The sequence below is a fragment of the Apodemus sylvaticus genome, chromosome X, assembly GCF_947179515.1.
Source record: "Apodemus sylvaticus chromosome X, mApoSyl1.1, whole genome shotgun sequence".
NCBI classification, from domain to species: Eukaryota; Metazoa; Chordata; class Mammalia; order Rodentia; family Muridae; genus Apodemus; species Apodemus sylvaticus.
Window position 1 is genome coordinate 55,462,771 of NC_067495.1, and position 25,272 is coordinate 55,488,042.

At 40.1% G+C, this 25,272-nt stretch overlaps 1 protein-coding gene across 1 annotated transcript; it reads left to right on the top strand.

Annotated features, from left to right (window-relative positions):
- Positions 1–22,208: 22,208 nt before the first annotated feature.
- Positions 22,209–24,668, top strand: LOC127674907 (eukaryotic peptide chain release factor GTP-binding subunit ERF3B). The gene has a single exon (XM_052170719.1). The coding sequence runs from the start codon at positions 22,394–22,396 to the stop codon at positions 24,290–24,292; it is 1,899 nt and encodes a 632-aa protein (XP_052026679.1). The 5' UTR covers positions 22,209–22,393; the 3' UTR covers positions 24,293–24,668.
- The last annotated feature ends 604 nt before the right edge of the window (positions 24,669–25,272 follow it).

The window sequence follows — 25,272 nt, forward strand, 5'->3', positions numbered from 1 at the left end:
ACACTGTTGCTCCTCTTCCTGCTCCTGCTGCTGCTTCTGCTGCTGCTTCTGCTGCTTCTGCTGCTGCTCCTGCTGTGCTGTTCTTCTTTTTGCTGCTGCTGCTTGGTGCTATCCTGATGATGAAAATCAAAATTTCCCCCAAGGAACTCGATGCCCATAATCAGCAGGAAGTAGTCTGATATTGAATCCTCCTTTCCCCTCTAGCCTCCTTCATCTCCTACCTAGTGTTGGGGGGATTAGAAAGGATAGGGTCAAAAGGGTGGTAGAAATAGGGACCCATAGTCAAAAGTCCAACTACAATAGGAAAGTGCTTTCTGAAAAGAGCTTCATTTGCCCAGAAATTAAGGCCAACAATCGACAAGCAGAACCCTATAAAGCTGGAAGCTTTCTGTTCAGCTAAGGCAACAGTCAATTGAGTGATGAGGAACTCCACTCAGTGGGGAAGGGATTTTTGATAGCTATACCCAATTAAAAAGAACATATGGATTTGAACAGAGTTCTCAAAAGAAATGTGGCTAAGAAATAACTTCAGATGTGTTCATCATTAACAATCAGGAAAATGCACTTTGAGAAACAACTTTGAGATTCTATCTTGCTCCAGTCAGAAATGTTAAGATTAAGAAAAGAACTTACAACAAAGGCTGGTGAGGATGTTGAGAAAGGGGAACGCTCATTCAATGCTAGCGGGAGTGTAAACTGGTACTAGCACTCTGGAATTAGGTGAGGAGAATTCTCTAAAATCTAGAATAAATCTATGATATGGCCCAGTTATACCACTCCTTGGCATATGCCTAAAGGACTTCTTGATCTACAGATACTTGCTCGGCCCTATTAGTTGTTGCAGTCTATTCACAATAACTAGTGAATGGAAACAGTCTAAATGTCCTTCAGGCAATGAATGGGGGAATGAACAAGTGGTCCACGTGCTCTATAGAATACTACTCAGTTGTAAAAAAAAAAGCAAAATGATAAAATTTGCAGGTATGTGGATATTAACAGAAATGATTAAATTGAATGAGGTATCCTAGAGACAAAAAGAAAACCACTGCACATTTTCTGTTTCTACACTCCAAACCTTCAAATATGAGCAAATAATTTGGAGTAAATGCAGAAACCAGGAAATTTAAAAAGTGACTAAAAGTGTGGGGAAAGAACTCTAGAGAGATAAATCATAGGGAACAGGTTATATTAAGGGAGAAATGAGAAAAATTGTTTTAATTTGGATTTTGGAGGACAACACAGAAGAAGAGGGGACAGGGAGACATGGATAACATTGCAATAATAATAGTGAATTATATTATTTCATATATACCTAAAATTACATAAGCACACATGAGTATATATTTAAATATGCATACATAGAAGTGTACACACACACACACACACACACACACACACACACGCACCATAAACTATTAACAGAATCCCCAGTGCCAGACATGGAAAGCCTCCTTTTGAGTTGTTGGTCATAGGAGTCCAGGATACTCTAAAATCAATATAAGTTATTGCTGTTGCCCTTGGTTGCTTCCTAGAAGTTGAAGGTGGGACCTTATTGCCGAGGACACCACAGACTTTGGACACAGGCCTTGATGGAGTTCAGCTGGATCTGACTTGAAGGCCTACTTCTTCAGGATTATAGAATGGTGCTATGCAAGTTGCAAAGGGAGGAAGGCTATAATTTTAATTTCTTTTAAAACCTTACTTTTAATGATGGTTCTTAAATGCTTTAACCCTACCTTGTAGCCCATCACCCACCAGAGGTAGTGGGAAAGAAAGGATATGGGGGAAGTGGACCTGTTTAGAAAGGTTTTTTTTTTTTTTTTTTTGGAGCAACTCCTGTTGTCTGGAAATCAGCAGTTCAGTTCACAGGTCAGCAGCAGCAGAGGCAGCTCGATCCACTGACAAACACCCCATGGATACACCAGCAGTCCAGCACAACTGGCTCTCCAAAGAACCCTTAAGTTTCCACTTCAAAAGGCAATTAATTGTCATCCTCAGTCTTGATGCCTATGAAACAGAAATAGCAAGCACTGCAAGATGTCACTAAGGACACCACCATGGCAGTTGTATCGAAGTGATATCCAACAGCTCTCTCTTTGAATTTAAGGAAGGCCCACTCAACAGGAAAGAAATCATGCCTGGTTCTGTAAACCCAGTCACCCTTTGTTAGTGAGTTGACCATTCTCAGGTGAGAACATACTTCTGCTACTTTCCTAGACTTAAATGTATCCAATTGCATTCCAAATGCTTAGCTGTATATCCTTAGCTGTATATCCACATGGATGTGACTCATTAAAAAAAAAAGCGTGGTTTTATAAAAAATGAAGATCATTTCAGAGGGTCACAAAGGATCAAAATTCAGAGAACAACTGACTGACCATGGTATGCCCAGCCCCAGTTGATACATATGTCCAAGTCCTCTACCTGCATTATGGGGAGTACTGTGGATTTTGTGTGTGTGTGTGTGTGTGTGTGTGTGTGTGTGTGTGCCACTGTAGGAGGCAGCGGAACAGGAAGTCTTCTGCCAAATTATGTCTTCTAGATATGACAAGAAATATTCTCTCATGAAATCTTAACAATACAGCTGCTTCACAAAGGCTTGAACAATGATAACCACATTTAAATTCCACTGTAAAAGGGTGAAAGCTCATGGGGACTCACACTTTAACAAAAAGTCTAGAATAGGTAATTAATGCCTGTTGATAGGGGGATAATTCATTTTCCCCAGGGAATGAGAGCTCTAAATGGTTATCCAAACCCAAGTGGTCAGTCCTGAAATCCCACTCAGGCAGAGGCACAAGAACAGGCACAGGGACAGCAGGCACAGCAGGCACAGGCACAGGGACAGTAGGCACAGACACAGGGACAGAAGGCACAGCAGGCACAGGCACAGGGACAGAAGGCACAGCAGGCACAGGTACAGACACAGGGACAGCAGGCACAGACACAGGGACAGCAGGCACAGGCACAGGGACAGAAGGCACAGCAGGCACAGGTACAGACACAGGGACAGCAGGCATAGCAGGCACAGGCACAGACACAGGGACAGAAGGCATAGCAGGCACAGGCACAGACACAGGGACAGAAGGCACAGGCACAGGGACAGTAGGCACAGGGACAGGGACAGTAGGCACAGACACAGGGACAGCAGGCACAGGCACAGGGACAGAAGGCACAGCAGGCACAGTTACAGACACAGGGACAGCAGGCACAGACACAGGGACAGCAGGCACAGGCACAGGGACAGAAGGCACAGCAGGCACAGGTACAGACACAGGGACAGCAGGCACAGACACAGGGACAGCAGGCACAGGCACAGGGACAGAAGGCACAGGCACAGGGACAGTAGGCACAGGGACAGGGACAGTAGGCACAGACACAGGGACAGCAGGCACAGGCACAGGGACAGAAGGCACAGCAGGCACAGTTACAGACACAGGGACAGCAGGCACAGACACAGGGACAGCAGGCACAGGCACAGGGACAGAAGGCACAGCAGGCACAGGTACAGACACAGGGACAGCAGGCACAGACACAGGGACAGCAGGCACAGGCACAGGGACAGAAGGCACAGCAGGCACAGGTACAGACACAGGGACAGCAGGCATAGCAGGCACAGGCACAGACACAGGGACAGAAGGCACAGGCACAGGGACAGTAGGCACAGGCACAGGGACAGTAGGCACAGGCACAGGGACAGTAGGCACAGGCACAGGCACAGGGACAGCAGGCGCAACCACAGGCACAGGCACAGGGACAGACACAGGAACAGCAGGCACAGGCACAGGGACAGCAGGCACAGCAGGCACAGGCACAGGGACAGAAGGCACAGCAGGCGCAGATACAGACACAGGGACAGCAGACACAGACACAGGGACAGAAGGCATAGCAGGCACAGGCACAGACACAGGGACAGAAGGCACAGGCACAGGGACAGTAGGCACAGGCACAGGGACAGCAGGTGCAACCACAGGCACAGGCACAGACACAGAGACAGCAGGCACAGGCACAGGGACAGCAGGCACAGCAGGCACAGGGACAGAAGGCACAGCAGGCACAGGTACAGACACAAGGACAGCAGGCACAGACACAGGGACAGAAGGCACAGCAGGCACAGGCACAGACACAGGGACAGAAGGCACAGGCACAGGGACAGTAGGCACAGGCACAGGGACAGTAGGCACAGGCACAGGCACAGGGACAGCAGGCGCAACCACAGGCACAGACACAGAGACAGCAGGTACAGGCACAGGGACACAGACACACCCCCCCCCCACACACACAAACACACACACATAGAGAGTTGGAGGGGAGACATTCTACAGTACTAATGAGTTGGTATGTCTAGGAAACAAATGGTCATTTCAAAAGTTTGTTGTTGCTGTTGTTTGAATTCTTGTAACTCTTCTTAGTTTTCTTTAGGGGGGATTATAATTACATCATTTCCCCCTTCCATTTCCCCCCTATAAGCCCTCCTATATAAGGTTCCATATTGCTCTCTTTCTTTTTTTTTCTTTTTTTATTTATTGATATATTTTTTATTTACATTTCAAATGATTTCCCCTTTTCTGGGTCCCCACTCCCCACAAGTCCCATAAGCCCTCTTCCCTCCCCCTGTTCCTCCATCTACCCCTTCCCGCTTCCCTGTTCTGGAATTCCCCTATACTCTTGCACTGAGTCTTTCCAGAACAAGGGGCCACTCCTCCATTCTTTTTGGACATCATTTAATTTGTGGATTATGTCTTGGGTATTCAAAGTTTCTAGGCTAATAGCCACTTATCAGTGAGTGAATATCATGATTGATCTTTTGAGACTGGGTTACCTCACTTAGTATGATGTTCTCCAGCTCCATCCATTTGTCTAAGAATTTCATGAAGTCATTGTTTCTAATGGCTGAATAGTACTCCATTGTGTAAATATACCACATTTTTTTGTATCCATTCCTCTGTTGAAGGACACCTGGGTTTTTCCAGCTTCTGGCTACTACAAATAGGGCTGCTATGAACATAGTGGAGCATGTGTCCTTATTGCATGCTGAAGAATCCTCTGGGTATATGCCCAGGAGTGGTATAACAGGGTCCTCAGGAAGTATCATGTCCAGTTTTCTGAGGAACCGCCAGACTGATTTCCAAAGTGGTTGTACCATCTTACAGCTCCACCAGCAGTGGAGGAGTGTTCCTCTTTCTCCACATCCTCTCCAACACCTGCTGTCTCCTGAGTTTTTGACCTTATTGCTCTCTTTCAAATTCATTCCCAAATACATATTTGAGAACCTGCTCTGTCTCTGTAATGTTACTTGTATGTATATATGCTTTCAGGCCTGACCATTTGGTATTGGATAACCAATTGGTGTGGTCTTTCCTAAGGAAGACTATTTCCATCTCTATCAGTATTCTTTAGTTACCTATAAAGATTGTAAGAGCCAGAAGAACAAAGAGTTAGCTATGAAAATGTATATTTTAGAAATGTCAGATTGTACCCATAAAATTTTACTAATATAGCTGCTTAAACATGACCTGAACAAGGATGACAGCAATAGAAATGCTAATTGTGGACCCGGGAAAAATTATGAGGACTTAACATGAGAAAAGGGTTTTTTTTGTTTTTTTTAAGAAAAGAATCTTGGGGAAAAAGAACCTGTGGCAATATTTTGTCTGTATGCTGGATAAATAAAGTTACTATAAAAAGACATCTTAAAGACAGTCATGGGATTATGAGTATAGACTGTTAGATACATAAGAAAATGTTCTGATTATGAGTATAGACTGTTAGATGACATAAGAAAATGTTCTGAATCATCTTGTTTACAATTATTTTAATTTGTGAGAGTACAATATAATCACAAATTTCTCCCTTTCCTTTCCTCCCTCAAAACATTCCCATATACCTCTTTTTGTTCTTTTTCTAATCTGTGAACTGTGTTTTATTATTAATTGTCACACACACACAAATTTAGAAGTATAACCTGTTCAATATTCACGGTGTTGCTCTCATGTGTGTTTTCAGGGACAACACTAGACATGATAATGTGGACAAAGCCCATGAGGTTACAACCCTGCAGAAAGGACTAAAGAAAGCTAAGGAAAGCTGAGAGTGGGGAATAGTCTTCCCTAGGAACAACACACCAATTAGTTGTCCAATATTCAGTGATCAACTCTGAAACACATACGTACAAGTGTGTGTGTTGTGTTGTTGTGTGCATGAGACAATTAATGAAAAAGGAAAAAAAGCAGATTCTAAAGTATATGTGGAAATTCAAAATCCCAAGAATAATCAAAGCATTACTGAAGAAAAATAACAAAAATGCATGACTTTTATGACCATACATAAGGTATATTACAAAGCTATATTAATTATGGGAAGTATGTTCATGTAAGAACACACAAAACAAATAGCAAAATGTAGGACCAACACATGAATCAATAATTTAATTTATGACAAAGATCATACCACAAAAAAGAAAATTATATTTATACTAAACACTAAAATGGCCATTCTTTTTATTAGAGCATGATGTCTGATAACAATATTCTACAACAGTTTGAACTCTTAAAAATATTGTTAGGAGCCCATTTTTGTTGTTTGCGTGTACATGATTTTGTATTGTTATTGACTCTATTGGATAACAAATTAGGTGTTCATTACTGAGGTCTTATGTTTATACATATATAATAACAAAATAACAATAATAAAGAAAAAGGGGCCATAAATTTGAGGAGTTGGAAGAAACGTGAAACAAGTAGAGAAAGGGAAATGAAAAATATATAATTATATTTTAATCAAAAATATTTGAAAATTATTAGTAGTTTCTTAGCTCATTGTATATGGTTGTAGTATCTAATAAACATAATCAGATATATAAGCTATGGTTCAATAATTCTATTCTTACATGTGTGTCATAAAGAAATTTGTACACACAACACCAAAAGGTATGTACTAGATAAAATCTTCATAGTACAATTGTACTTCAAATATGCAGATTAAATACTGTCCCAATGATCTAATTCTATTGTAGTCTCTTCATATAATGGAATTCTCCACAACAATAAAAACAAAGGACCCGCTATTGCACTCAATAACATAAGAATTGCAAAAGGAAATTCTTTTTTCTGTATTTGTCATGCACTAGGAGAGCCTATCTTTTACAGTAGGTAATTTAAATTCAGCAGTTTGCCTTTCAGCCACCCACTTAGGACATTTTCCTTTGTTATCTCTCTTTTGTTTGGTTGAAATAAACTTTTTCTTTATTACATCAATTAGCCAAACCTTGTCACTACCCAGCTTGGTTTCTAACTCTGCACCTTTCTCGAGAATTTCTCTATAATCCCCACCTTCTAATCCTCAAAGATCACAGCCAGATTCCTTTTGGGCTGTTCAAAATTCCACTTTTCACACTGTAGATTGTAATTATGGAAATTGCCTTTTCTCTTTTATCCTGTTCATCCTCACTTTCTCCCCAACTCACAAAACACAAGTCATTTCCATCCCTTAAGTTGTTTGCTGCTCACGATCACACCTTGATTCATTGGCTGAGTCAAAATTGAAGTATTAGGGATAAAGAACATGCACCTTGTTGGACAATCCTTGCTGGTTAAGGATTCAGCAGGAGGGTAAACTAGAGAATTCTCCAGAATCCATGTGACCCGTGATGTCCTTCTGCCTCAGGAAATCTTAGATCATTAAGTTGAAAACAATGGTCCCCAGGAACAAAATTTTGAAAGAATCATTCTGAAAACCATTCTCTTGTGAACTAAACATCTTTACTATGTTAATGTATTCTAGATAATGGACTTGTGTCCTCTTTCACACGTTTGGGTATTTTTGCTTTGCCAATGACTGATGTTAATTTGTGAGTTCTGTTTGCATTTGCACACATAAGGGCAGACAACCATTCTTTGACTATTTCCCTCCCGGTAGGCAGGTATCTTTTCTACTTGCTTGAGTGTTCTTTGGCATTGATTTTCAGTCTCATCCCCATTGTGCATTTGGGCTAAGTGTAGTTTTTTCTCTTTAATTATCATAGACTTTTTTTTTCAAAATGGCTCAATGTGTTCTGAAACTGAACCTCAAACATGTTCCCTACATGTTTTGGGTTCCCAAAATTGCATGCCTATTTCAAAATATAAAAAGTCAACCAGTACCGCCCTTAAAATTTGTTCAGCCAAAACACCGTGTAAATCTTTCTGCAGCAGCTTGAAGCTCCATGCCTTTAACAGGGACACCAGATGAGCATTTCTGTCGGCACTACATGTAAACGGCATCATCTACATTATCGTATTTGGTTCCTGTCAGGCCCCTTTCTCTTTGCAGCCCCTTCTAATGGGATATCCTGTTTCAGCAGAAAATTCAGTTCATTTTTTGTTGCTGTTGTTTTTTTTTTTCAAATGTTGTTCCCCCTTCCTTCCCCCCCCCTCACCTAGCTTCTTCCTCCCATCTACCCTCCCCTTCTCTGAGAGAGTGGGACCCCTCTGGGAATCCCACCTGTCTAGCACATCAAGATTAGACACATCTTCTCCCGCTGAGGCCAGACAGGCAGCCATAAAGATCAAGCTGCACATGTGCTACATATGTGCCTGGGGGCCTTGTTCCAGCCTGTGTATGTTCTTTGTTTTCTGACTCAGATTCTGACAGTTCCTAAGGTTCCAGGCTAGTTGACTCTGTTGGTCCTCCTGTGTAGTTCCCATCTATTTCTGAGCCTTCGATCCTTTCCCGAACTCCTCCATAGGTGTCCCCAACCTCCATCTAATGTTTGGCTGTGGGTCTCTGCATCTGTTTCTGTCAACTCCTGGGTAGAGCCACTCAGACAGTTGTGCTAGGCTCCTGTCTGGAAGCAGAACAGAGTATTATTAATAGTGCCAGGGATCGGTGTTTGCCCATGGGACCGGTCTCGAGTTGGGCTGGTTATTTGTTGGCCTTTCCTTCAATCTCTGCTCCATCCCTGCGTTTCTGGGACAAATTCTGGGTTGAAAATTTAGTGAGTGGGTTGGTGTCCCTATCCTTCCACTGGGGTCCTGCCTGGCTACAGGTTCCATGTTCCCACTGTTAGGTATCTCAGCTAAGGCCATTCACATTGAGTCCTGGGAGCCTCCCCCACCTCAGATCTCTGGGACCTCCTAGAGATTCTCTTCCCCAACACCCACCCCCACCCCAGGAAGCTTCAGAGCTCCACTCATCCTTCTGGCCCTCTGGCCCTCTCTCCTCTCTTTCCCTGCACCTGATCCTGCCTCCCCATTCCCCTCCTCATCCCACCCCCCCCCCCCCAGTTCCCTTCTTCCCTCTACCTCCTATGACTATTTTGTTTTCCCTTCTAAGTGTGATTCAAGTATCCTCCCTTGGCCTTCCTTCTTATTTAACTTTTGTGGGTCTGTGGGGAATATTATTGGTATTCTGTACTTTATGACTAATATCCACTTATCAGTGAGTACATACCATGCATGTCCTTTTGGGTCTAGGTTTCCTCACTCAGGATATTTTTTAGTTCCATCCATTTGCCTGCAAAATTCATGATGTCCTCATTCTTAATAGCTGTGTAGTACTTCATTGTGTAAATGTAGCACATTTTCTGTATCCACTCCTGTCGAAGGACATCTGGGTTCTTTCCAGGTTCTGGCTAGTATGAAGAAGGTTGCTATGAACATAGTGGAGCATGTGTCCTTATTGCATGGTGGAGCATCTTTTAGGAATATGCCCAGGAGTGGTATACCTGGGTCCTCAGGTAGAATTATTTCCAATTTTTTGAGAAACTGCCAGATTGATTTCCAAAGTGGTTGTACAAGTTTGCATTTCCACCAGCAAATGTTGATACAATACAGATGGTACAGATACCAAAATCACCCATAACCCTTTTAAGAGACTACCCAGCTTCAATTCTACTTAGGACTTTCATTTTCTTCTCCAAATTCAGGTAATATATTTCCCTCAGTTTTTCATTCTAAAATTGACTTAAGACAACCAATGGAGAAAGAAACCTTTAGTAAACTGGGAGAAAAGTTTTGATTTTTTTTAACAACTCCCCTCCCCGACCCCCACTAAAGCCCTTTGAAGGCTGCAAGCTTTTGTAGTAGAAAGTAACGGACTGAAAAGGCTGAGGGCTCTTGACTGAAGTGCAGAGTTAGAGAGGTAAGGATTTACTCAAAGCTGCTATTGTCTGTCCACGACAGTACATTATCTGGTTCCTACTACTGCAAGGCAGAGGATGTCAGTCGCCACAGGTTTCTGCTTATTCTCATAGTCAGGACTGACAGGGATGCCTGCGTGTTTTCCCTAACTGTGCAGGGGAAGGAACAAAGTAAAGTAGGAAGCAACTCAGAGACATTCCTACAAGAACACATCTGGATGGGATGTGTATCAAAAGCAATGCTGGGAAAAGTCTGAAAGTTTCAAAGATAACGATAGAATGAGTATGTGGGGCAGGGGTGCAGCGTGGCTGCTCCCACTCGAAAGAACCTGATTTTACCTCACTGTTAGGGCAGAAAATGGTATTCATGTTGCTCTAACTACGGCATCCACTGAGCAAGTTCAAATATTTATTGAGACTACAAGCTTCAAGGACCCTGACACTGAACATCTGGATAGCAACAGCTTGGAAACAGTGGTGCAGAATTGTTAAGTGAAGAAAACTTAGTAGGCTGTACACCTGAATGTGATCTAAATTTTATTTCAATCGATATAGGAGTGAGCTTTGAGTGACACTAAATTCCCCCAAATAATCTGTAAATATGGAAATAGTCTTTCACAGGTCTTTTCCATTCACAGATCTTCTTCCTTGAGCATTTTAGATATATGTTACTGAATGTTAGTTTTCAGTGAAATGTTTTCAATTTTTTTGGCATCTTACCAAGTTTCAGGAGCGTGTCAATTCTTACATAAAAGTCTAGAAAGTGTGCAAAATGTTTCATCGGAGTTTAAAATAAAAAATGTTTTTTGTTTGTTTTCATAAATTTATGTTAGGGTGTTAAATGGTGTGTTTTGTACGTCAGAATTTAATTTTTATTCACTATTGATTTTACTTAATTTGAACCAATTTCAACTGTCTGAAGATTCAAATGCTGGTGTTTCTGGTAAACTGTTTCCCATAAATTCTTCAGATGGCAAATTCTTTACAGCTGTGCCCTCGGCATTCCTTTCCGGCTTTCCCTGATGCCATTCCAGATCTTTTGAAATGTCCTACTTTAGATATTTCATGGTTTTTATTCCAGATACGCAATCTCATAGGAACAACAAAAACTACCGCTCCAATCCATTTCAGGTGCTTTGGGGAAGTATAATGTTGGAGAAAAGCAGACCTTATGACAACGATAAGCCCATATCCTAGCTTAGCACTTGCCACTGACAAAGTGTGTGGCAGTAAGCAAATGACGTCTTAGGTCTCAATTTCTTTGTCAAGGAAAATACAAACAACCCATTTCACAATTTAAAACATATCATTCAAAAATAAAAACACCCGCCCCTGCTAAAAACAAACAAACAAACAAACAAAACCCCGATGGTTGCAAGGAAAACATCACAAGACTTAGTAGGCATCAAAACCGCGTCATCGTCATCTCAGAAGGAAGCTGCGGAAGGCTCTGCAAGCACAGCCTGAAACACAAGGGGTGGGGCCCAGGCAGTGAGCACAGCTCCCAGACAGGCAGCTGCTGACGCCAGCGGCCACCAGAGGCCCCAAAAGTATGCAGGAACAGCAAGCAGGGAAGTGGCGACGCTCTTCCTGTCAGTGCGCAAGGCTACAAGGAGCCAAGGTAGCCATTCTTAAAGCAAAGAATCCACACGCAGTCAAAATTGTAAAATCAAAATTATTGCACTTTTAATAAAGTTCAAACGCAGTAAAATTTTTCTACAGGGATAGAAGCCAGGTCTGGAATTCATTTGGAATTAAGGTGTAACAGGAAGTTGATATATTTATGGTCTTGCCGATGCTGATCATAATTACGTGGGTGTGCTCACTCTGAAAAAATTTTTTGAGCCATACACTTAGAACATATGACACTTTCCTGCAAGCATTTATGTTTGCTTAAAAATAATGCCTGTAAGCTTCAAGTTGTTTATCCAAAGCGGAATAGAAAATGAGGTAGAGAGAAACAAACTGATACGGCAAAGGTTAACAATTGCTGTTCTTCCATGTTCTGGCTATAAATTTATGTTGAAAAATATTCAGATAAAAATAGTCATCAGAGATAGACTCATAATTCCAACACTTGGGCAGCAGAGGCAGGAGGACTGGGAGTTCGAGAACTAGTCCCAGAAAAGTAAAACAAGAAAAGATTCATTGTGCTTTTTATCTAGGGAATTAATCAACTGCCTGGGCATAGGAAACTAAGGAAACACCAGCACCTAGATTAAAGGGGATGGGAAAGAGTAATGGGGAGAATAGGAAGAAAATATACTGATACATATGTATGAAAATAACACAACTAAACCTATTTCTCTATGTACTGGCCAAGCATGTAATTTTTAAAAAGAATACATTATTCTGCAATTACAAGTAGTAGGATTTATCTAAATTGATTTTTTAAAGTAAAAAAAATTGAGCCTTCTAATTCTTCTGATTTGCCCTGTAAATGATAAGACCAACATTTGTACAGCCATTAAAAAAACCCATTGTGATAATTTTTGCAATGGTGTTAAAATTATAGATAATTTGAAGGTGGCTGTCACATTTACTTTATACTACAAATCAATATCAGTACATTTCTCTCTACTTTTTAAAAATCATTTTTGTTTATTGAGATTAGGCTTTCTTTGCTGCCCAGGCTGGCTTTCAAATCCTGGGTTTCACATGAGCTCCCTGCTTCTACATCTTTAGTAGCTGGAATTATAAATACATATTCCAGCACTCTTTATATATTTTTCAAATTTTCTATCATTAGTGTTTAGTACTTTTCAAATGTATGATCCATATATTTTGTTTTTAAATTCATATCAAATTATTTTTGAGCTATCATAAACTATCATTCCAATGTAATTATTGTTGCTATTACAAATTTTGAAAATTTCATTACTAGTTTATAGTATATATGTTTGATTGTATGTGTTGACTTATTCTTTTTCTATTAAACTCACTAGATATATCTAGGGCTTATAGTATTTTTGTATATTTTTTATTTGTATATTTCTTGTAACTTTCTTAGAAAGTATGAATTTTATTTCTTTTTCATGCAAAATCAGTTTGTCACTTTACAAATTGGTAGTGTTTGTTTGTTTATTTGGTGCTAAGAAATTAATTCAAGTCCCCACAGGTGTTACACACTTTTTTCTAATCCCATGATACAGCATTGTTTACTACTTCTAAAATGATGTTAAGTAGAGGTGATGAGAAAAACTTCTTTGCTTTGTTGTAGATTAGAGAGAAAACATCCAATTTTCTACCATTAAGGATGATGTTAGCTGTGGGTTTGCAGTAGAAGCTCTTATTACTAGCTGGAGGGAAGATTCCTAATTGGTCTAATGTGTAGAGTGATGACTTTTCTAAACCTTCTGAGACAATGATCTTATTTTTGCCCCCCAGTGGATTGTTAATAGGGGTAGCATACACTGACATTTTAACTGTTTAACATTTTTTAAACAAAGATAGACTCAATATGGTCATAATATGTTATATTTTGCAAACTGAAATTTCTGAAGGTCAAATAACTGAACCAAAAGACTATGGAGGCTTAAAATATAGGTGACTGTCAACTTATCTTGAGCTATTTTTATTCCCCATAAAATCCACTCACTGACACTCAAGTGATGTATCTAACCTAACATTCTTTGACTTTTTAAATGTTAAAAAAGCAAAACATTAGCTTCCGTCAATCTGAAAGCTAAGGAAGTTACCAGTTAGTGTATGAAACCTATATCAGCATTTCCCTGGTTTGATGTGGTCTCCTCTAATGTATTTGGCAAATACTTTTATGATTTTTAAAAATTCTGTATCTAATAAAATCTTATATAACTTCTCCTATACTGAATATGAATGAGAATTATTGAATAAAATGGCCCTCATGGGCTCATGTATGTGAATGCTTGTAATGTGGTTGGTATAACTGTTTGGCAGGGATTAGGAGGTGTGGCCTAGTTGGGGGAGGTCTATCACTGTGGATGAGCTTTGAGCTTTTAAAAGACCATGCCATTCCCAATCCCTTTCTGTTTGCTCATACCTGTGGTTTAAGATGTGGGCTCTAAGCTGTTCCTGATGCTAAATAACCGTTTGCTCTGTCATTATGAATTGCAACCCTCTGATCAAACACTTTCTTTTTACTAGTTGTTTTGGTCATATCACAAGTCTTTTGAAACCTCAAAGCCTATCCCGAATACACATCTTCTCCAAGGTCACATGTCCCAATCTTGCTCCAACAATTGTACCAATTGGGGACCAACCAGGCATTCAAACATATGAGCTTATGGGGCCACTCTCATCTAAGCCATCACAATGATACTTGTGGAAACCTGAGTATGTGTATTCCCAGAACATGGTCACTCACATTTGGCCCCAGAATAAACTATCTTTTATGTCCTTTGTTCTGTTAGTTGGGTGTTTGCATCAATACTTTCCATATGTTATGTTATTTTTGCTAATAACTTATTCAGGAATTTTGTGTCTCAACTCATAGAGGTTATTGATCTTTTTAAAAAACATAATTTCATAATATAAGTTAGGAATGTTTCTTCCTTTTCTGTTTTCTGAAAGTAGTTATATAGGCTTGAAGTTCTCCATTAAATATACAGTCAAATTTACCAGTCAAAGCATTTGGGCATAGGGACTTCTGTTTCCAAATGACTTTAGCAGTGAAACAACTATCATTATAATAATTATGGTACAGTTTGTGTTATCTATTTAATCATGGGTAAGCTTCATTGTTTAATGCTTTTAAGAAATTATTTTTAAAAAAATTGCTGACTACACACACACACACACACACACACACACACAAAGAAGTTCAGAATGTCCCTTATTAGTTGTTTTATATCATGAGCTATATAATATTTCCTATTTTATACTTGATAATAGAAATCTATTCATTTACCCCCTCTGATATTTCTTCTTTTCTCATAATTTTCTGGCTACATTGATAATATAACTATTTATCCTTTTACTATATATTGCTAACCCAGAAAGAAACTAACCTTCAAATTTTTAAGTAAAGTTTCCATTTCAAACGAATATTCATTGTTTTGGCCTCAACATAAGACATGATCGCTTTGCAAATCTGCCAGCAGTTAGTGGATCCAAAGAGCAGTGAATGATATCAGCAAAGTCAGATATCATAAATGAGAATTATCACAAAAGAATACATTATTCAAAAATTATTGGACATACCATAAAACAGGAATATGTTACTCAGGCACAGGATGAAACAGAAATTAAACAAAATTAAAAGGGTGTAACAAATTGCTAATGCAATGGTTTATATACTAGATTATTTATGTTTTCATTTTTAATTAAAATATTTTGTATTTTTTCTTACTATTATTACCATTTATTTATTTTTTCTCTCATACATTACATCCCAATCAAAGTTTCCTCTCCCTCCATTTCTCCTAGTTCCCACCCTTTCCCCTCTTTCCCCAGATCTACTCCTCCATTTCCCTTCAAAAAAGAGCAGGCCTCCCAGAGATATCAACTGAACATGGCATAACAAGTTACAATAAGACTAGGCACAAACCTCCATAATCAAGGCTGGAGGAGGCAACCCAGCAGGAGGAAAAGGGTTCCAAGGGCAGGCAAAAGAGTTTGAGATGCCACCTGCTCCCACTGTAAGGAGTCCCACAAGAACACCAAGATACACAACCATAACATATATGCACAGGACCTACTACAGACATATACAGGTCCAGTGACTGTTAGTTCAGTCTCTCTGAGCCCCTAAGAGCCCAAGTTAGTTGATTCTGCAGGCTGTGTTCTCATGTTGCCTGACTCCTCTGGCTTCTCCAATCCTTCTCCTCTTCTTCAGTTTCCCAAGCTCTGCCTACTGCTTGGCTGTGGGTCTCTGTATCTGCTCTGATCAGTTGCCCAAGGAAGATTCTCTGACAATGACTGGGATCTGTGAGTATAGCAGAATATCATTAGAAATCACTTCACAAACTTCTTTTTGTCATGTTTGGTCCTATTCTAGGTCTCTGGGCTAACTAGCCTCTGGTTCCTGGCCATTCAAACAGTGTCAGACATGGGCTATCTTTCTCTGTGCTGTGGGCCACAATTTGGACCAGTCATTGGTTGGTTGTTCTGTGTTGGCACAAATTCTGTGCCATCATTACCCAGTACATCTTATAGGCAGGAAAATTGTAGGTCAAAGGTTTTGTGGTTAGGTTGATGTCCCACCACTGGAAGCCTTTCCTGGTTAGAGAAGACCCCATATCTCCCATTACTAGGAGTCTTCACTAGGGTTACTAGGGTCATCCTTGTAGATTCCAGGGTGTTTGCACTGCACTAGACTTCCATATCATCTCCCAAATGTGCCCCTCCCATTTTCACTCATCTCTCCCAGTACTCTCTCCCTTCACCCCACCCTACTCCACCCATGTCCCACCTGAGTCCTCCTGTTCTACTAATTTGTACCCAGTCTACCTGCAAAATTTATTCTACTTCCCCTTCCCAGGGAGGTCCATGCACCCCCACCCCTTTGTTACTTGGCCTTTTTGGGTCTGTGAATTGTAGCATGATTATCCTTTAATTAACAGCTAATACGAACTTATGAGTACATTTCCTCCCTCCAACCCCTCTCATATATCTCCCTTTTACTCTCTCTCAAATTCATGACCTCTAATTGTTGGTTAAAACACACACACACACACACACACACACACAAACTATATATATGATATAGATGATATATATATAATATGAATACAATAATATATTGACACAACCTACTCAGTCCACATAATGTTATACACACACACACACACACACACACACACACACATATATATATATATAATTTCAGGGCTTATCACTTGGTTTTGGGTAACCATTTGGGGGCTCTTATCTGGGGAAGCCTGCTCTAGTGATCTCAGCATTCCTTAGTTGCTGATAGTTCTGTGCATATAGTCGAGGATTCATGAGATTTTCCCCTTTCATGTTAATATGGGTCTAGTTTCATTATTCCACATGCTGACATCTTTGTTTTTTTAACCACATGTTGAATTTGTTGTCTTTTCTCATGTGGATGCGTTTGGTATCAGTTACCAGATTCAGTGGACAAAATTTTAAGGTCAATATAAATCAATAAACCATGAGAAACCTCAAGACCTAATGAAGGTGTGTTGTTAATATTTAATCAGCTAGAGAATACAAATAAAGTGTGGAAGTGATAAAACAACAAAGTAGGAATTTTAGAGTTGAAAATTAGAATAAGTCAAGTGAAAATTTCATGAAAGAAACAAGTAATCTTGAATTGAACAGTCAGAGTTGGAATCAACCAATTTTAAGATGGATCAAATGTCATTCTCCAATAATAGAAAGAGACATGATTGTTGAGAAAAGAATAAACCCAGAGAAAGCTGAGATTCCCATTAATCCCATATGTATAATGGTGCTCAGTCAGGAAAAGAGAAAAAGTATTCAAGGAAATTCCAGTGTTGCATAGAAGACTGTGTACCAAGCTCAATGAGCTCCACGCAAGATAAATGCAAGAACAATGCTGAGAGACAAAGGAAATATTGAAAGCAAGAAGAGGCCTGTGTTTTAGATGGATCCTAGTAACTTTGTCAACTGGATTCTTATTGAAATAATGAATACCACAAAACAGTGAGATGATACATTTTAAGTGCTAAGACAAAAAAAAATGCCAGACATGAAAATTATGTGTATTTTGAATGCAACTAAGTTATAAACTATTTAACTGCAAGGGCCATTTTGCAGGGTTGGATACTGAAACTAGTTTCATACATACTAAGCATTCTACTACTGAGCTGTATCCCTACCCCCTAGAAAACGGATGCAAATTGAGATCATCCTGTGTGTGTGTGTGTGTGTGTGTGCATGTGTGTATGTATGTGTATGTATTTCATATATATATCAGAAAAATATTGTCTAAAACTGGGAAAGATGATACTAAAGAAAAATGGGAAAAGGTACACCAATTCACATTATAGTTAATCATTACTTAATGCTAATGAAAAAGAAAGAATGTTAAAAGCACTAAGAGATAAAAAGGTACATTAGGTACACAGAAACAATGCAAGGACATTGCATTTCTCAATGGGAACAGTTTGAGTAAGAAAATATTAGATACCACTGATATTCTAAAAACAGTGCAGGAAAAAAAATCTATCTGGAAAGAATATCTTTCATACTAAGGCAAAATAAAGTAGATACAAAGGCAAATTGTTATTTATAAGAGCTGCATTTGTTAAACTTGTTTTTATTGACATTGTTTTGTGTTTGTGTTACTAGGATTCATATGTAAGTCTAATCTGCACTAGTTAGAGCTCTATCTCAAAGCCCATAGGAAAATAAAGATACCTATTTGTAAAGATGCAAATAGCATAAAAATAAAAATTTTTTAAAAAGGATAGTCCATGTTAACCCTATAGTAAGAAAACTAGAAATATTATGGTAAAAAATGCTTAATAGTGATAAAACAATCAATTTAATAAGAATATATGTTGCCTAAGGGTAGCCTGGGGTTCTATCGGGATAATCTGGATAGTTCTGTTAGCCTAGAATATATTCTAAGACCTTGCCCGAATAAATAAGATAGAAAATCAATCATAAATGTTTACATACTTGGTAAAAGAGTTTCAAAATCCTTGGAGTAAACCTGATAGAATTGAAGAGGAAAATGTTAAAATCAAAAATTGTATTCAGGAATTTCAATGACCCTCTGTCAATATAAATAGAAAATCATCAGAGATATAAAGATTTGAATAATACAATTAGCTGTCTAGACTTAATAGACATATAAAGCATATTACCGAACAATAATATGTTATACATTTTCTCAGATACACATGGAATATTTACTGATGTAAACCATATTACAAAGAGTGAAAATAATCCCCCCAAATTTCAAGGATTGAAATCATATGCAAATTTTCTCAGACAACAATGGATTTCAATTAGAAATCCATACTAGAATGATTATAGAAAATCCCTAAAAATTTGAACACTAAATAAAATCCTGTAACTTATAGATCATATGATAAATTAATCAGGAAATTACATTTTTCCTAAATAAAAATAAAAAACAACAGCTAAGCCTGTGGGATACTATTAAAGAAGTATCTATGAGGAAATGTATAGTATTTGAATATAGTAGAAATGAAAAAAGACTTTATAATGTTTCACATTTATCTCTCAATAACACTATTCTGTTCCCCCCTTCTTAGAAGAACTCCTTCACTTCCCAGTCCCTTACTAGGTTTCTAACTGATCCTGAACTTCTGATTCTCCTGTCTCCATTTCCCAAATTCTAAAATTACACATGCATATCACACCATCTGATACAAATGTTCATTTATTGATTTATATGTTTACTGTAAATGTGCTTCCTCTTTTCAAAATATTTATGACCAGGTCATAGTTTTTATTTGCCTTTTACTTTTTGAGACTTTCATAATTGTTTTCATTATTTCCCCTCCTTGACTTCCCCCAACTCATCCTATGTCCTTTCCACTCACTTTCAAACCTATGACTTCTTCTCTGATTATCATTGTCGCACAAATATAATATGTATATACAAATACAACATACTGAATCCATTCAGTGTTTCTCATGTGTATATGTGCTTAGAGCTGACCACTTCAGACAGGATAACCTATCTGGGTCTCATCCTTGGGAAAGACTTATTTGACCCCTCTCAGCAGCCATTAACTGCCTGTCGCTCTTCCAGGTCAGTGGTTCTCAACCTTTCTAATGCTGAAACCTTTTAATCCAGTTCTTCACTTTTGTGGTGATTCCCCAATCATAAAATTGTTTCCACTGCTACTTCATAACTGTAATTTTGCTACTGTCCTAAATTGTAATGTAAACACTTTTAGAGACAGAGGTTTACTAAAGGGATGGAGACCCATGGGTTGCGGAGTCCATGTTCTAGGAATTTTCTTATCCACATTGCTGTGTCAATTAGTGTTGTTATTATGTATATCTTTTTTAGGCAACCATACTGTTGAGATTTCATGGATGCACTTTCTCTGTCATATGTAGAAGACACTGTCCTGAGGCAGACACTGTGTCACTTAGTCTTTCTGTCCCTTCTTCTGGATGTTCTCTGAACCTTTGGTCAAAATTTGGGGGTGCCCAACCCCAGTGGTGTTTATTTCTTTTTTATAAGAAAAAAACCATAATTTTGTTTTATGCATTTTTTGAGTCAGACTTTCCCTGTGTAGGTAGCCCTGGCTGTCCTGGAACTAGCTCTATAAGCCAGGCTGACCTCGAACTCAGAGATCTACCTGCCTCTGTCTCTTAAGTGCTGGAATTAAAGGTAGACACTACTTCCTGGGTTTATGCAATTATCTTTGTGCTATGTTTTACAATAAAACATTTAAACAGGGAAATGAATAAGTGTCATATGTACTTAAAACTTGGTGGGGAAAATCTTTGAGAAACTGGAGACAAGTATTTCTTCATAAACCAAGAGTTTTGTCTAAGGTCAATTTTCCCAGTAGAGTGAAGCAAATGTATGTTTCTGTTTGTCTGTTTCTCCCTCTGTCTGTCTCTTTCTCTGTCCTGCCTCTTGCTGTTTTCTGAATTCTATGAATGATAGACTGTGAGGACACCAACCCACCATTTCTTTTTCCCCTTTAAAGTTGTTAATGAAGGAAACTCTCTGCTCTCTAAAAGAGATACCCCAAGCAGCAAACTTGCTAATATTTTTATGACTAATTCAGTTGACTTAGAAGAAGGAAAAATTCTAAACGTGTCCTGTTTATTTGAATAGATTGCTTTATGTAACAACAGCCCCTTAAACCTTGACAGTCTCCTAAATCCGTTTAAAGAAAGCTGTCCTAGATTCACAAAATGTTACAGTACATGTGTGGGGGTCCTGCCCAGAAGTCTATCTTTACATTTTACCTTTCAATTTTTCTTATTATTTCTTTTTTCTGCAATAAAAGAACTAAACCATTACCAAGGAAAAAGAACAAAAGGCTATGTAAATAGCATACAACTGTGGCAGCTCCGAGTTGAACAATATCAAGGGCCCTGATATTCTCATAAAGTATGGAGAACATAGTAATCAAATTGCCAGTCATTCACTTGGTTTTATAACATCTTACTTTGTTATTGGGTTGATTTAAAGCAAATGTCTACAACTCCACCTGGGAAAAGTAAATTGAATTATCCGCAGCTTCCCCCTCTCTGATTGCTATAAGATACAAACAAGGTCATTCAGGATTTAGAGAAAATATCAACCTTTTCTAAGGGTGATAGTCTATTGATTAGAATTGTAAAGGAGTTTCTCCACCGTAGAGGTCATAGTGGCTTTAATTGAGCTGACAGTTTCTATTTACTACTACGACTACTACTACTGCTGCTGCTACTACTACTGCATTGATTCTTATTGCAAACCCAGTGCTGGTTTCAGGTTCTTTGAAGAAAGCTGGAAGGTCAAGGCCTGTGCTTCTTGTAGACGTCCTGGTATATAGGGTGGGTACACCCAGAATACAGATGGTTGGAAAGGTACAAGTGGCATTAGTCCAGAGAATGGCCTGCCTGCTACGGTCCGGGCACTTGCATATAAAATGATTGTTGAAAAATTGCTTTCCTTGGTGATTTCAAAAGATCATTAACCCCATCCTTAAAATGGAAGCTGAGGGGGGCACCAATGGGAACAAAAAGCCTCTTGATTTCGAATTAATAAGTGATTTTAAGTTGCAATTACTATCTTGATATATTTTATAAATCCCCGGCTAAGCTCTAATGACCCCCCCCCCCGTTACTCATTTTTGCCTCCCATTTGTTCAATACTTTTTGTTTTATGTGAAGATTATAGAATTTTAAGTCAGGTGTATCTAAGGCTTAATCATTGGGACATGGTCAAATTAGTCTGTCAGATTATGTGAGCCAAAATAAATAGAAAAATCTCTTTTTTTTTTTTTTTTTTTTTTTTTTATAAATTGTACTTTTTTAAATTGACTCATCCTCTGTCTGAGAACTAACGGGGACAAACCTACGGATGGCAGGGAGGGGTCAATTCACCACAGGCGTTGGGTCAGGGGTGGAGGAGTCGGAAGTGATTGGGATTTGGGGGAGGAGATTCGCTCACACACTGGAGCTGAGCCTTGAGCGGCCATATCTGCCGCCGCAGCAGCTGTGAATGCAGCATCTGCGCCTAGCTGCCTCCGTGCCGCTAAGGTTCGCGTCACTCGCCCGTGGCCCGTGGCTGGTCCTGCCTTGCTACCACCGGTAGAACCCTCTCCTTCTGACCTGCCTGCCTCGCTCCTTCTCCGCCGCACCCTGGCTGCTCACGCCATGGATCTCGGCAGCAGCAGCGACTCGGCTCCCGACTGCTGGGATCAGGTGGACATGGAAGCCCCGGGTTCGGCTCCGAGCGGGGATGGAATCGCCCCCGCAGCCATGGCAGCGGCTGAGGCCGCAGAAGCCGAGGCCCAGCGCAAGCATCTCAGCTTGGCCTTCAGCAGTCAGCTCAACATCCACGCCAAACCTTTCGTGCCTAGCGTAAGCGCAGCGGAGTTCGTGCCGTCCTTCCTGCCTGGATCTGCCCAGCCGCCCGCCCCCGCAGCCTCCAGCTGCGACGAAACCTGCATTGGTGGCGCCGCGGAGCCTGAAGGTAAAAGGATGGAATGGGGAGCACCTGTGGAGCCTTCCAAAGATGGCCCTTTCGTGTCGTGGGAGGGTTCCAGTTCAGTGGTTACCATGGAACTTTCTGAACCTGTTGTAGAAAATGGAGAGGTGGAGATGGCCCTGGAAGAATCGTGGGAGCTTAAAGAAGTGAGTGAAGCAAAGCCACGGGGTTCTTTGGGAGTTGCAGGGCCCCCAGAAGAAAGTGGCAAGGAAGTGATGGAGGAGAAAGAGGAAGTAAGGAAATCAAAAGCTGTGGTCATACCATCAGGTGCTCCTAAGAAAGAACACGTAAATGTGGTGTTCATTGGGCATGTAGATGCCGGCAAGTCAACCATTGGAGGACAGATCATGTTTTTGACGGGAATGGTTGACAGAAGGACACTTGAGAAATACGAACGAGAAGCTAAGGAGAAGAATAGAGAGACCTGGTACTTGTCCTGGGCTTTAGATACAAACCAGGAAGAACGAGACAAGGGTAAAACAGTGGAAGTGGGCCGTGCGTATTTTGAAACGGAAAAGAAGCATTTCACAATCTTAGATGCCCCTGGCCACAAGAGTTTTGTTCCAAATATGATTGGTGGTGCTTCTCAGGCTGATTTAGCTGTGCTGGTGATCTCTGCCCGGAAAGGAGAATTTGAAACTGGATTTGAGAAAGGTGGACAGACAAGAGAACATGCAATGTTGGCCAAAACAGCAGGGGTAAAATACCTAATAGTGCTTATTAATAAGATGGATGATCCCACAGTGGACTGGAGCAGTGAGCGATACGAAGAATGTAAGGAAAAACTGGTGCCCTTTCTGAAAAAAGTTGGTTTCAGTCCAAAAAAGGACATTCACTTTATGCCCTGCTCAGGACTGACTGGAGCGAATATTAAAGAGCAATCTGATTTCTGCCCTTGGTACACCGGCTTACCATTTATTCCGTATTTGGATAGTTTGCCAAACTTCAACAGATCAATTGATGGGCCAATTAGGTTGCCAATTGTGGATAAGTACAAGGATATGGGCACCGTGGTCCTGGGAAAGCTGGAGTCTGGGTCCATTTTTAAAGGCCAGCAGCTTGTGATGATGCCAAACAAACACAGTGTGGAAGTTCTAGGAATAGTTTCTGATGATGCCGAGACTGATTTTGTAGCTCCAGGTGAAAACCTCAAAATCAGACTGAAAGGAATTGAAGAAGAAGAGATTCTCCCGGGCTTCATACTTTGTGAACCCAGTAATCTTTGCCATTCTGGACGCACATTTGATGTTCAGATAGTGATCATTGAGCACAAGTCTATCATCTGCCCAGGTTATAACGCGGTGCTTCACATTCACACTTGTATAGAGGAGGTTGAGATAACAGCCTTGATCTCCTTGGTAGATAAAAAGTCAGGAGAAAAAAGCAAGGCACGGCCCCGTTTTGTGAAGCAAGATCAAGTGTGTATTGCCCGGTTAAGGACAGCAGGAACTATCTGCCTGGAGACTTTTAAAGATTTTCCTCAGATGGGTCGTTTTACTTTAAGAGATGAGGGCAAGACTATCGCCATTGGAAAAGTTCTGAAGCTGATCCCGGAGAAGGACTAAGCAATCTCATTTGATGCCTCTGCACCATAATGTGCGAAAGATTGACCACAATCACCTGCCCATCGACAGACCCGTGCCCATATTTTGCAGAGAAATTTCACAGCGAAAATCCACGTGTTGTCAGCTTTCTCATGTTGAGATCTCAGTCGTGCCACTCCTGAATGCATACTCCGGTTTCCTCCCTCTATACCACTCTGCTTCCTTGGACAAATCAGTAATAGCTTTGTAAGTGATGTGTATGTAATTGCCTACAATACTAAAAATAATATATTTTAAATTTTTCATTTCCCTTTGGGATATCTAGACATCCTTTGTTCTGTGCAGAACAATCAGTGTCACTGTGTGTATATGTTGATGAAGATAACTAATGTGTAAATAAAACGATCCGTTTGAAACTTCAGCATTTGAAATGTGTTTGAATAATGCTTAAATTGGGATGGAGTACTGTTTCATTAGATCATTTTCTCAAGTAATTAAATACATTTATTACTTGGTCTTAGAAAAAGGTCCATTCACAGTTTGAAAGGAATTTGTCAAAACCACACAGGTTTGCACTAAAGGGAAACTATGGGGGTGGGGGGATGGGGGTGGGGGAATGGGGGTGGGGGGATGAGGGGTGGGGAAAAGGGGGTGGGGGAGTGGGGTGATGGGGGGTAGGGGGGGTGGGGGAATGGGGGGTGGGTAGACTCTTAGTGCCCTTCCTAGGTAACTGTTTTTTGTGTCTAAGTTCAGTTAGTAAAGGAGTTTTTCTACTCACCCACTTATTTGAAAATGATTATCCTATTTGTCTTCCATTAGGTCCCACAATACTGAGCACAGCCAAATCACATATATACATAGGGTTTCAGACTATATTTGTCAAATAGACTCTTAATCTGACTCATGTCATGTTTAACATGCTTTGCTGTTTTTCTGCTGAAATCTGGGGAGTCGATTCTGAGGTAGTTAGATTTATTGCTGGAAGAATGACTTTATGGCCC

Coding starts and splice junctions, on each gene's coding strand:
- LOC127674907 (XM_052170719.1), top strand. CDS start 22,394: ATGGATCTCGGCAGCAGCAGCGACTCGGCTCCCGACTGCTGGGATCAG.